This window comes from Mercenaria mercenaria, chromosome 4, assembly GCF_021730395.1.
Source record: "Mercenaria mercenaria strain notata chromosome 4, MADL_Memer_1, whole genome shotgun sequence".
Classification (NCBI taxonomy): Eukaryota; Metazoa; Mollusca; class Bivalvia; order Venerida; family Veneridae; genus Mercenaria; species Mercenaria mercenaria.
This window is the reverse complement of record NC_069364.1, coordinates 82,691,059-82,705,918: the sequence shown is the minus strand read 5'-3', so window position 1 is coordinate 82,705,918 and position 14,860 is coordinate 82,691,059. Positions and strand designations below refer to the sequence as shown.

General features: G+C 35.8%; 1 protein-coding gene across 3 annotated transcripts in view; it reads left to right on the top strand.

The window, feature by feature from the left end:
* The first annotated feature begins 1,766 nt into the window (after window positions 1-1,766).
* LOC123553034 (SAM and SH3 domain-containing protein 1-like) overlaps window positions 1,767-14,860 on the top strand; it is a 92,410-nt gene continuing 79,316 nt past the window's right edge. For 2 of the 3 annotated variants that reach the window (XM_053541817.1, XM_053541815.1), the window contains exon 1: window positions 1,767-2,348. In XM_053541817.1, coding sequence (XP_053397792.1) covers window positions 1,887-2,348 — 462 coding nt within the window. In that variant the 5' untranslated portion in view covers window positions 1,767-1,886. Of the gene's footprint in view, window positions 2,349-12,913; window positions 13,058-14,860 lie in introns of those variants that run through there. The other variant, XM_053541818.1, reaches the window with a different exon arrangement.

The window sequence follows — 14,860 nt, the reverse complement described above, 5'->3', positions numbered from 1 at the left end:
GTATACATGTAAGTTTGATTAAAATCAAATATAAAATATCACTTCTATCTGTTCACAAGGTAAAAATTAACAAATTTTGGCTCTTTTAGGGGTCAGTCAGGGGCCGTAACTCCGGAACCATGATGGGATCTGACAGATTCATAATGGAATCCAAGAGTTATTGTTGTTAAAGATATTTTGTAATTCGTACCAAAGCAAACCATAAACGAAGTCTCTATACGGCAATAAAAGCCAAAATAGCAAAGTTTGGCCCTTTAAGGGGCCATAACTCTGGAACCCATAATGGGATCTGGCCAGTCGAAAGAAACGGAGATATTATGCCAATACAAGTTATGTGCAAGTTTGATTAAAATTGATTGCAAAATGTGGTCTCTATCGCGTTCACAAGAAATTGTGAACGGACGACCAGGAAGGTCTAATACGACAACGAAGTTACATTTGAGCCGTGCCATGGGAAAACCAACATAGTGGCTTTGCGACCAGCATGGATCCAGACCAGCCTGCGCATCCGCGCAGTCTGGTCAGGATCCATGCTGTTCGCTAACAGTTTCTCCAATTCCAATAGGCTTTAAAAGCGAACAGCATGGAGCCTGACCAGACTGCGCGGATGCGCAGGCTGGTCTGGATCCATGCTGGTCGCATACCCACTATGTTGGTTTTCCCATGGCACGGCTCATTTAGTATTCCGAACTTTTAGATAAAACTGCAGAAAATCATCTAGGTTTAACACGCATTTAAATGGTGAAGAACAAAGGAATATCATAAAGAAATGTTTTCAGGCAACAGTTTACAGTTTCGACTTGCTATATTCATTAAAATATGTCCTAATTTTATTGTTCTAAATACTCTGAATCAACAAGGCAAATATCGTGTAAAAAACGACATCTTTCTCTTTGGGTCAGACAAGCCTAGATTTAGCCATTTTCACAGAGCGAAAAGTAACACTAATGTAGATATTTTCCATTTAAAAACAGATGGAGGCAATAATTTCGTGGCAGAACTTTTGTTTTCAACAAAAAATTCAACAAATGCTTTCCCAGACTTTCACTGAAAGGACGAGTTAAACTGTGAGGCGTAAGTGTGTGAGTAATAGCAGAATAACCTACGACATACGCTTCGATTGGACGACAGCAAAAGATAAGATAAATGCCGCATTCCAGTCCCCGTATCAGTTGTTCCAGGGACGACGGACGGACGGTTGGACGACGGACAAAATACGATCACAAAAGTTCACCCTTTCACTATACGTGACGGTTGAGCTAAAAATGTATAATCCATAAAAGGGCGAAACTAACACTTACGCCCTTCTTATTCTGGGGCGTCGATATATGGGAAGAGCATTCTAGTATCTGATGATTCTAGGGAAGAAAGAATTTGAGTGACTGGGGTATGAGAAAATTTAGGTGATTAACAAAGGCAAAATTATAGATCTACTGGATTTTTAATTTATATGAAAAGACAAGAGAGTTTTGAATTCTACGATGCTCTAGAGATTTCCACTAGAGTTCTTGAATCATTTTGGTTACACTATCAGTAAAGTCGTAGTTGTTAGAGACATATCTAGCAGCAGCTCTCTGGACGCTCTCAATTTTACTTTCAAATATTGACCGCGAATGAAATATAAGAAAGATAACTCGATGTAAAAAGGGTACGGATAAATCTTGGAGTTACCTACCTGCAGTATTTTGATTCTATTTTTATCACAGGTGTTTTCCGATAAGACGTCACACACGATAACAAACAGTGCGTGCGCATGAGTGCACACGAGAAAATCCCACACGGTTCAATCAGTTATGTATAAGCGTGTGGATAGAAAACAACCTGATGGATTTGTACAATGATATCGGATATATTTTGTTTATTGTTCGTTCGATCGCTGGATTATCATGAGTGACAATATAGTTGAAAATTGGCTGAAATCTTTGGATTTAGCAAAATACACTCAGCAATTTCTAGACAATGGTTACGATGACTTGGAAATTTGTAAACAAGTCGGGGATCCGGATCTAGATGCCATTGGAGTAGAACCAAGTGATGACAGGCTGCGGTTACTGGATGCTGTCAAAACTTTGAAAGAAAAGGGAGGCACAGCGGTATATCTCACATTAGAGGATGAAGAAAAAAAGATTCCTAAATACGCCCCAGTGAGGCCCACTTTAGATAATTTAGTGACAGATGTACCCCCTCCCTCTCCTAGTCCAGCCGGAGGATTAGATGCTGAAGCTGACAGTCAGCTGCAAAGGTCCAGTGACCTTATCGTGTATCCCAAACTACAGCTCACTCTTGTTATCCGAGATAAACTTCAGGATGACAGGATAGATCTAGCCAGTCCACCATATACTGCACAGGTTAGTATACAGCAACTAAGTCATGCACGTGTTGCACGAGTCTTGTATGTGTGTCAACAGACAGATTGAAGGGGAAAAATGAATCATTTTAAACTCCTAAAATAGCACTGAGAATATTTATAATTAGGTGCAAAGACACAAATTTAAGCCACTCCACATAAATAGATATGATTACACATTATTTAGCGTTTAGCTGTACATTGTAGAGGTAATTTCAAGTGGACTTTTAATTGCTTTTTTCATTTTATCTGACAAGTATAAGGTAACATGTGTATTTTAGGACAGTTTCGACAAAAGCATGCTATGATAAACTTTGAGTCCAAGACTAAGTGTCGTTTTCATTCCATGAAAGTCAGTTTTGAGATCTTCCAGTTTTAGTGGAAAAATAATATATTTGTTTTGTAAATATATTAATAAAGAGAGATCAAAATTTATCTGACAGCCTAAAGCCAGAATACCCTATAAATGAGATAAAAAGAAAATTAATTAATGAAAAACCAATGGGTGGTCAGTAAGATAAATGATTATCAGATTTTATAAAGGTACAACTATCTGCAGGCTGTTTGTAATATGATAAATTATTATCATAACTTGGTAGAATTAGTATTTAAACTTCTTGGCTTGTCATGAAAAATGATTTCATGGCACTTTCAGAATGTCCAAATTTCTTTGTTAGTTTTTTTAATGCTTAACTTCTAAGCAAATAAATAAAAAAATCCAGCTCAGGATAAGATTTATAACAGGTGATTTACTATATGTATCATAAAATTTACAGATAGTTAATTTTTATTGCTTTAGTACTAGGCCAAGGCCTAGGTGCACATACTTTCCATGTAGGTAATATTGAAGTAGCTGCATTAAATTCAACAAACAAGGTATTTTTCCCCCATTAGTTTGGAGGAAAATGCGCCTACATGTGTGTGCATTCTCCTGGCGAATATTTCCAGCCTTCCGGCTCCTATCCCTCTTGCAGACTAGGTCTGCACATAGTATTCTAGTACTATTGATTCATGTCCACATGCATGCAATGTTGCATGGAACTTCAGATCTGTGTCATTCGATTTTCATCAAGTGATTTTAATAGATTAATACTGGTGCAGTTTTGTAATACCTGTTGTAAAGACCCCCAGCGAAGGAGGCTATAAACTTAAAATTCACAAAAAATGAGGCTTTTTATCTATGTGTACCCATTTATCTTGTTGTTTCATATTAAAAATTTGTAATATCCAAATGTTCCATTTGGCTTCAGTTCAAAAAAAGAATGTTCAGTAATTATGTTATTGTAACCAAAGGTGCAAATGTATTGATGTTTTTTAGTGCACTCATAAACTCTCATAAACTCTTGCTTATTATTAGTTTTTCAAGATTTAGAATTCCTTAGAATGTGTTTACTTTGAAATATAAATAAAGATGTTGGTTCCATTAACAGTTTTTCATAGATTATAAAGAAAACATTCTTTAATGACATTCTGTCCCGGAATAAAATTTGAGCCGCGCCATGAGAAAACCAACATAGTGGGTTTGCAATCAGCATGGATCCAGACCAGCCTGCGCATCTGCGCAGTCTGGTCAGTGTCCATGCTATTCGCTGACGGTTTCTCTAATTGCTATAGGCTTTGAAAGCGAACAGCATGGATCCTGGCCAGACTGCGCAGATGCGCAGGCTGGTCTGGATCCATGCTGGTCGCAAACCCACTATGTTGGTTTTCTCATGGTGCGGCTCAAATTAAGGACAAGAGTAAGTTTTGCTTAATCATTCTAAATTGGATCAACATTTTTCCAGGGACTATGGTTTTTAAGTCAGTTAAAGGTTTTAATTGTCATTAAAGTTAAAATTTTCCCTTTTAATTGCATTGTAAGTGGCCAAAGGATAAATCCTGCCATTAAACACTTGTACAAGATTGAAGTTATCTATGTCTTATATCACTCCTATTGTCCAATGGTGACATTAAGGGGAAAAGGTCATAATTTGGCAACATTTTATGGTTTGACGAAGGTCATTCAGGTAATTTACACCTGACAAAATGATTAAAACACTCCAGGTGAAATTAATGTGCTTTTCCAATTGTGCCTGTGCCCTGGTATTTATGGTACACAGTTTAACAAAATATGCTTTAAGAGCAGGTGAAGATGGTTCAAGTGTTATGTACCCCATCAGTCTCCCAGATTTTAACTTTCTTAAGATAGATCCTGATTTTTTTCAGTAGTACTAGTAGCAATGAAATTGGTAAAGACTTTGTTTTAGGATGGAATAAAATCTTAGAACTCTGACTCAAAAAGGATTAAAGTGCAGTCATGACCCCAACAGAGCTCAAACTTAAAACCTCTGGAATGAGTGACCAATATTATAGTTACTACACCATTACTCCCTACAAAATAGACTAGCTAGCTGTATGTCTGCTGAATGTGAAGACAACATTAAGGTAATTTGAATCAGTCAGTTAATTCTACATAATATATTGACAGTGAAAGGGATTAAAGTGCAGTCATGACCTCAACAGAGCTCAAACTTAAAATCTCTGGCTTGAGTGACCAATATTTTAGTTCCTACACCATCACTCCCTACAAAATGGACTAGCTACCTGTCTGTTAATAAGTTTATTACATTTTGTGTTGTAAGTAAACATTTACTTAGTAGGATGTTATCTGTTGAAAATCTGGATGTATCTTACACAAAAAGTAATTAATGGAAATTGATTAATTTGGAGTAAACAATTTATCCACAAGTCAAGAGGACCAGGACACAATTTGTGTATTAATAAGAAGCCTGTTATAATCCTAGATCACTCACCAGAAAACGGTCAGCAGAAAGAGAAGTTAACCTTGTTATAAATATGAACAGAAGGGAAGTAATTTAGCATAAATATGGGACGAGATTATGATTGGCAAAATTAATGTAGGTCTACCTACTAAAACTGGTACAGTTGAAAGTAAAGCAAAACTTCTGATTGAAAACATTGATCAGCACTGTTCTGGGGTAATTAATTCTGTTACATTAAAACTACAGCAAAGGAGGTCTAATGAAAGCTGCTAGAGCATAGAGTGAAATCAAAATTATTCACTAGCAAAAGATCATAAATTGGTTTGCTAAAATGGAAATCGATACAATAGAGTCATAGATTCTCCTTACAGAGAGAGACTACTGTCATGAATGTTCATGAAACTAGATAAAATAATTTCAAGATCAATATGTGTACAAGTTTGTATTGCTGATCAAAGAGGCAAGACTTAAGGTAAAATAGTAGATGAGATTGCAAACATTTACTCCCTCTTACAAGTTTAAAGGAGTGGTATTTGTAATTTAATGGTATAATGCACTGTTATTTTTTATCTTCCGTGACATTAATCTAGGACAGTAACGGAGTGGCTCAAAAGTCGTTGCAGTGCTTTCAAGATAAAGCATATTTTAAGATGTTTATAGCACTGACCATGAGTGGATCCAAGGCATGGGGAGTGGATGAATTGGAGGAGGGGCGGGTAGCAGGAGCGTCTAAAGTGGACCCCCATCTCCAGTCCCTTCCTAAAATCAGGGGAGCATACATTTTTGACAGCTAGCCTAAAATTGATATCAAGGCATCAGCCAGTGGTCGGACAGGAAAACAAAGCAACTTAGACAAGCTGTTTGAGGTACTTAACAAAAAAAATAATCTGAAGGGTCATGCCCCCAAGACCTATCTTGAAAATGTGCGCCTCCCCGCCAAACCGAAGTACAGTATCCATCCTTGCTGACACACTACCTTACTCAGATTTTAATATCATCAAGTTAATACATATGAAATGTAATTTACTCCATCATTGCAACCACAAACTTGCATGACCACAAAATTGTTTCAAATACCCTTGCTTATCGCATTGTGATTACATGTATTATTACTGACATTATATTTACTTCCCCTTAATTAATAATTATGCATTACAAGAATTCTAACCCATGATTTCCTCGAACAGGAGTTTTCTTTTCAAAATAAAAAAGAAATACTAAGGACTAGTAGCAATTCTTACTAACTATTAAACTTCGGTGGTTGCATTTTAGAGTAGGGCCTACACATACTGTATTGCGAGCACAACTTGTTTCGGCATGGCAATAGCACACTCTCAATCATTGGTTACTTTTAACTTCATTGAAAAACTGAAAAGTGAGTTTTGACTGACATTTGGTGAGGTTAATATGGACTTAATGTTTCTTTATATACTGCAAGTATTAGAAATTGATGCCTCACTTTGCGAAAGCTTGATTGTTTTATTTGTTTACTTATTGAATAGATATAATCTTGTCGCCTTCCATTACAATAAAACTTTCAACTTTAGCAACAAAATTAAGTTCATAATTTAACAGTAGTCAGCAATAAAACTTGCAGGTACTTGCATTGTTGACTCTGATTGTTTACTTTGGGGTTTGGCTTTACAAAGAAACAAACAAGAAGGTATAGTATTAAAGTTTTTTTCAAAGCCACCTAACCTTGTATTTGTTGTAAATACTTGAAAACGTTTACGTTTACTCTTGTAACAAGTGCCGATGACTTGCCAAAGTCTTTAGCCTGAAGGACCCTAAATTGCTACTTGTCTTCTTGATAAGGGGATGAGATGTTTGTCCAGTGGTCTAAGTTCTGCAATTGTTGATTTAGAAGATTGTCCAGCAGTTTATCCATTAAAGGGTTATCCATTGACCACATTGAGGTTGTGAAATGTTCTGTAATAGATTATCTTGTAACACTAGAGCACCTGACTGGTGGACAAGATAATTGGGGTACCTGCTGTGGATAAATTTACTTGTGGTACACCAAGGTGCCAGATTTCACAACAAATGTAATGAGGAAAGCTGTTTGTGTATTAAAGATACAGTGTTGGGTTCATTGACTGAATGTTATGAACTAAAAACCTAGGGTTGTTGTATTTTTGAAAGTAAAACCATTATAAAACATTGCTTTCTCGTAAAAAAGCTAATTAATCTTGCATGCCAGTCTATTTCAGAGCAGTCTTAAACCCCTAAGGTAAGTTCTTATTCACATCCATCACAGACTCAGCTTGAAGTTCCTGAAAGTACCAACCGAATGGCTCTGGGGGTGGGGGATTAATAGTACACCTGTTGAATGGGAGAATGGACCATATTGAAACCTGAATAAACCGAATGATCAGTTTACTTACTCACTGATCTGGTAGACAACACAAGTGAAAAAACTACAACTAATATTTTACCTATCACTAAAGCATTTAGTGTATTGTATCAGATAATTACTTTGCACCACATGTATAATTGTTTTGATAATTGATACACATGTTGTCCAATTAGGCATGTCTGTTACAGGAAGTCCCCTGGGGGGTTTCAAATCCAACTGGTCAAAGTGTATTTACAGTAAGGCTGATAATGTAGATAATGGGCTAAGATTGGAAGATACAGCAGATAAAGTTGCTAATGATTGAAGAAATCATGTTTCTAATGGTTTTACAGAGATAGCTTAGAGAGAACAGTCCAAAGGTGTTAGATTAAGAATATAGCTTCCCAAACCAAAATACAAGCATGCGGCTTAGAAATTAAGTTTGCGGAGAAGTCCTTCTTCGCAAGCTTGCAGCGAGCATCCTGCGATCTTAATACTATTTAAGGTTGCGACTAAGCTTGCGATAGAAATTAAGTTTGCGGATAAGTCTTGCTTTGCAAGCTTGCAGCGGGCATCCTGCGATCTTAAGACTATTTAAGATTGCAAGATTGTGACTAGCTTGCGATCCTGTAACCTTTTTAAAACTCTTTTAGTTCACTGATGAATATAAAAGGGAGGTAATATGTTAAACCATTAAAATTAAACTTAATTTTTATGTCAAAATAAGTTGTTTTAAAAAATATTGTCCCTGACTGTTAAATCTGCATTTACTGATCACTAAAAATATTATTTTATGAAATCGGAAAGTTTTACAAACTGTGCAGTTTGTCAAATTAAAGGAAGTATATAATTAAATTTTTAGACTTTTACATTATTAAAACTGTCTTACAAACCTAAGTAAGGTTTAGGAAGATAGTATAGTTGCAAGCTTGCGCAACCTTGTTATGATTACAAGGTTGCGCGAGACTAGCAAATGATTTTGTCTACACCCATATAAGTGTGTTTAAGCTTGCAAGATTGCGCAAGCTTGCAATCTTGTTATGATTGTGTAAGTTTGCGCAAGCTTGCAATCTTATTATGATTGTGCAAACTTGCAAGGTCGCAATTAAGATTGCTAGGGTTCCAGTCGCAAGCATGCGCAACCTTACAAGCTTGCAAGATCTTAAATAGGTTGCAGGAAGCACGCAAATTAGTTTGCGCAAGCTTAAATTATGGTTGCGATGGTTCCAATCGCAATCTTGCTGCATGCTTGTTAAGATCGCAACTGCAATCTTGCTGCGACCTTAATGCAAGCTTAATTAAGCTCGCCATTTTGGTTTGGGTTAGCTACCTGGCAAATGGATTAATTATCTTGTAGAATAAAACTATAGACTTTTACAATACTTTTTGATATAAAATTTAAAATTATAAGGAATTGTATAAAAATATCTACATGTTTTAAGGTACATTCCAAATTATTTGTTTTAAAACACAGTGTGTGAAAATTGAGTGCACAGTCCCCGGTTCAAATTCATGTTTGGCAACAACCCCACCTCCTTATGTCACACCAAAGTGACTTTGGAAAACATGTTTTCATCATTCAAATGATTTTTATAGATCCATGTCTCTCCTTTTACCCTTTATTACAGTTATATAGCAGATGAAAAATTCTCCACACATGTTTCCACATTTTGTTCTTCAGAATATTTCATGGTTATTGCCATGTTGGCTTTATCTGATAAGGATTAATTTTGATACATTGCACTAATCCTAAAATATTCAGCAGCAGCTGGTGTCAGACATTTATCAGGATTAGAGGGTAGCACACAGATCATGAAGAATTGACTGTAGCATTGAGAGTTATATTGGACACAGACTGACCATCCAAGAGATTTTGCTTTAAGTTCATGACGGTTGGGTGCGGAGGGGGGGTGGGGGGGGAGTTGTGGGGGTGCGTGTTAGGTATGAAATTTTTGGTACACACATAATTATGATGACTTTAATATTCATGTGTCACAACTTACCAAGAAATTTACTGCTTTATCAAGTTTGATCACAGCTAGCTAGGTTGATCAGAAACATTTGTATATGTTTGTATTTGCAAAAGTAAGACATCAAACATTATCGAGTTAGACTAAGTTTCTGTTGTAGTCAGTATTCTAAAGTGGCTGATTTCTGCCAACATCTTTCCGTCTTCTTTTCATGAACAGGTTTTTGTGTGGGTGAAACATTGACTGAACGAAAAGATAAAAAAAGTGAAAAAGATAAGTTGACAGAAATCAGCCACCATAATATTCCAGTGGTACTGAATTTGATAGAGTTGTGTTTACATGCTTCTCCTGTTTAACTATTTTCTTCAGAAATTTCCAGGACACTATTTTTTTGGTTATAATCTTTAGATGACAAGATAGTGTGTGCAACTTTAATTGACCTTGTTGAACAGGAAGTTTTCAAACCTCTTGGGAATCCTGGGAAATGATATTGCATTATGGGTGCTGATTAAAAATAATCTCTACAGAAAAGCGATTCCATACAGAAATAATTGCAACAGTCTTTTGCATGACTAGATATCCAAAAATATGAATTGATGAGTAGATTTTGTCTGAGATTTGTCAAATTCTCTCTGAAAATTTGTCTGTTTTGCCCATCTATAGAGAATTCAGTTGTCAAAAAGTAAATTATAAAGTATTGAATATTTTAGCCCTGCTGCTGAGTGATAACAAAGATGACAAAAGTTCTTTGGTGGAAAATGATAAACGGATGAGCTTACTTCCAGGAAAGCTTGTGGCACTCAGGCTCTGAAAATCTGAATTTTAATCTCAAACTTGCTTATCTATCAGATTCTGGCTATCTCGCAGACATTTTCAAGTCCCACCCTGAAAACTTATGCACAAAATATCACTTTAAGTCAAATTTCGGTTGTCTCAAAGCAAAAGGCACAATCCCATGGACTTGGAGATACCGAGTTTCATTTAACTTAATTTATATTGCAGTAAGAATATTTTCTTTATATTCAAGGATAACGTACTGTGTTATAATATTATTGAAATTTCTTATTTAAGCATCCTTGTGCTTGAAGATTATTTTAGAGGGCTCAGAGATTTAACAATGGCAGTTTCAAATTGTTTGGAGTTGTGCTCAGCAGAAAACTGGAATCAGCCAGTCATATAGAAAGTATTACCAGACTGTATGATGATCATAATGTTCTCAGCGGAATGCGAAGTCCAATGCGGCAAATATTGTGTCATGGAAAATAAGAGGACAGGCACGCATGTCAGCTTGAATAATTCAGTTGCGTTACAGTTAAACGAAAACATTGTGACCAACTTCTTTACTTTTGAAGTAGAGTCATCATTGACTTATGGAATACATTTGTTGAGTATACTACGAAATGTAATGTCAGCTTGTCTGTTAACTTACTATGTGTAGCAATTATAGACTGAAACAAAACGGCATTAAATTAAACAAAATGAAAAAGAGCAAGTAATTTCTAAAGAGCAGAATGAAATCTTTAGATTGCGACATTTCATTGTTGAATGACTGAGCGTGAAACATTGCATTTTAATGTTGTATGACTGGATAAAAGTAGTTTTTTTACATCTATCAAATTTTGGTAGTTTTTGTGCGAAGATGTGAATATCATCAAGATAAGATCCTGGTTTCTGACAAACTTTATTGTCGATGTAAAACCGCATTTTACTATTTTTTTTTTTACCAGAGTGTTTTAAGTTTATCAGTTTTACGCCACCAACAATTTTTTTTTAATTGCTCAGGAAATGAAGTGATTAATGGAGCAGCTTATAGTAAGTAGAAGTTACCACAGATTAGAATATTTTATAGCTTCTGTTCAGTTTTTTTTTGGCTGAGTGTACAGAGTGATTCAGATTGTGATTTTGAGGATTAAACGTTTTAATTTTTTTTTGAAGATTTTTACTTCTCATTGTATATTAACTCGAGACAGTGTTTTACAATTAATTTTGACAGAAAAGAATTTTATTAACATCAACAGCATCATTAATATGGACTATAATGATGTTTTTCAACAGTATTTAAATCAGTTTATGCAGTCTCTTTACAGAAGCAATACTCCTAGATACTGCAGTGATTATCAGGTGGTTTGAAGATGCTCACAGAGTGTGGGACAAATGATCCTATAGACATATTGAGAAGATAAAGCCTCATCTTGGATTTGAACCTTCAGCCTCATATATTAGGGGCCAGATTTAGGTCTTCTTCAACATAGGAATTTTCGTTCAAATCACAAAATCCACTAAAGTTGACTTTATATCAGGATTTACCCAGATACTGAGTTATTTTTCTCCAAAATAACAGGTGCTCCTTGTAAAAATAAAAAAAAACAGAGGCCATGAACCGCTTATAATAGAAGTATTTTTCAGACTTGAACGGTTATAAGAATTTTAATAGTGTACTCAGTTGTGTGTTAAGATTTTATTAAAACAATTTCAGGCATGTTGAAACCTCTATGAAGAGCATGGTTTATAAATTAAACATGTTCCATAGACTTTATGTCTAGCCAGCAGTACACCAACAGACACTGCTTCTTTCATAATCTTGTGATATTAATGCTTTGTGATGGTATCACATGAACAAGATTTTTTCCGCTGTAGTGTGTAGGCAAAACATTAGTCGACACCCCACTTTGTTAAGTTTAAAGTAATTTGTCTGCCTTTAATGATGATATACCTGTAGATTAAAGGATGAAACTATTATCAGATTTCAATCAAACTTGTTAATGGTTTAGTTTTTTTTATACAGTCTTAAAGGGAGTACTGTGTTGACTGATCCAGTAAAGGTTGGACTGACATACCCTGACCCTGGCACAGGGTACCATATTGTTTTAGGTGACTTTGTGTCTGCCTTATTAATTTGATATCAGACAATGGCATCAGAACAAGAATTGATTGAAGCACAAAATGTTTTATAGATCAAACCTTAATTGAATTTATATTTGATGATAATCCTAACTGATTTTTGATATGGAAAAACTATAACATAACAGAAGGGGTTTTATGATAGTTTATTGAAAAGGGTGCGAGTCTTTCAAAGAAAGTTGGAATTTCATTGGCAATATGGTACCTGTTTGATCTGCTGACTTTCAAAGAGGACTGGCCATGATGTGTGAATTTATAGCTGCATTTGTTGCCAGTTATTCCATATCAGTAACATCCATCTCATTTCAGAGAATTTTGAGTTATTTCCCTTGTTATCGTGCCAAACTGTCAATGGTACCATGCTGCCTTCTTACCTTCCCAGTCTCAAATGTTTAACAATATTGTTGTATCTCCTTGTTATTGTTGTATGTAAGCTTATTTATACTTGCCAGCAGTTACTGGGCAACTCCTGAAGACTGTTAAAAATGTTAGTGGGAGGATAGTGTGCTTCAATTCCAAAAGCTTGCCTGGTTCTTTAAGCTAAGTACGGCGCAGTACATCTTAGTACGGGAAAAATGGTGAGAAATGGGGAGCAAAAAAAAAAACAGGACGCGAATAAGTACAAATAGGTACTACGTTGAACTACGTTTTACTGGGCCAGGCAACTTGCGCATGGATGGGTCTGCGGTGAACTAAGCTTAAGTACGGGCAGCCTCGGATAAATGTGTTCAGCTACGGCAAGGTACGTTTTAGTATGGATAACTGCGTTTTAGGATGAATAAGTTCCAACCAAGTTGGACTAAAGTCACACTCAAATGGCTACGGATCGCTAAAACTTCTATGCATGTTCAAAAGTTGGAGATACATTTACTTGCAAGTTTGGGAAAAGTCTTGAATATGTTTTGACCAAGTGTTGGTACAGATTGATACGGATTACTACCTTGAGGTACGACTCAGGTACGGATCGATACAGATTACTATGTTTCTATCCGTGGCTACACGTAGCTATCCATGCCGTATGTGTGACTGGGGTTTTCTTGCATACCAGACGGGGATTTCCGGTATTTTTATTGGTGCTGGAAATAACGTTTTACAAACTACATAATATGTAGCAATTTACATTTTATTTCATAAAAATGGAATAAAAGTCCGATACCTTGACAGTTCCTCTTGTTTCCTTATAGTATATTTCTCAATTCAAAAAATGATTTTTTCAAAAATTCATAATGTTACGCTGCAACTGATAACACAAAACCAGAACTAAACATTGTTATTTGTCTTTGAAACGTCATGACGTCTTTCCTGTTTACGGACTTTGGTTTCCCGCGCTTTGTTTAAATATACTGCTAGAAGAAATAGTTCTAAAAAGAAAGCCGTTCGATTGATCTTATTTCTATTTTAATTTCTTTAATATGGTATGCAAGAAAAAGTTACTGTCACTGGTTGTAGGTGCAGATGGGAATATCTGGCTCTCGGGTAACTGTTTACGCGGTTTAACTCGGCTGAAGCCTTGTAACCGCCTAAACAGTTACCCTCGAGGCCGGAAATTCCCATCTGTACCTACAACCGGTGAAAGAATCTTATATTAGAGCGCCAGGTGTAAAGCACCTATACACTGGACTCTTATCCCAATGTTAGAATTTTGTGATAGTGTTAACACCTAAGACCACTGCTCTGCTCTATATGTATCTCCTTTACAAGATAATGAAGAGGGTCTTTTCCCCAGTATGTGTTTAATTGTCACCATTTGGAACCTTGCACCATGTTGCATCTGATTTTTTTTTGTTCGCCTTTTCCCACTGACACAATACAATGTATTATATATAATTTCATGTATACTGGTAATTATCTTTGATTTCCATTGTATTCTTTTGTACACAATGGTGGGAGTATCTGTCACACTGTAGCAATTTAATTTGTTGGTACTGTAGCCGCTGTTGTTGTCAGTTTTCCTTAAGTGCGGATAAAAAAGGTCACCAAAGTTGTTTTGACTTTGTTTAGTCAGCATGATACTAGAAAAGATGCAAAAACTAGTATTGTTTCCGTGATGGATTATTGTAAGCGCTTTTCAGTAGCTGCACCATTAGTTAATCTGACATCGGTCAGAATGTTTTGCCTTTTATCCTGAGTTTTATGCTATAATTGGTGGAAGGTCTAGGTTTAAAGATAAAATGTTCCTGTTCTTTCTTTTTCAGCAAGCCTAATAATAATAGTTGACCCGGGTGGTATAACGATTTTATGACATCCGTAGCTATTTTCAAAAGTTCTAGATTTAAGCTTATCTCTTAATTCCTAAAAAAGAGCAACCGGAATCAAGCCCTTTTAATGACCCTTAGACATAAAATCTTGATTTAATTCCTTTTTAGCTCAACTTTTATAAATAAGCAGAGCTATTTTGTCACCTTTTCTTTGGTGTCAGCATCCCCATCCGTGTCAGAAAGTTTTGCATGTAAGTTTTCTAAAACTACTATAGGCCTAATGCTTTCAAAGTTCACATATTTATTTAGCATTATGAGATGAACATATTGGACAAGTTACATAACTC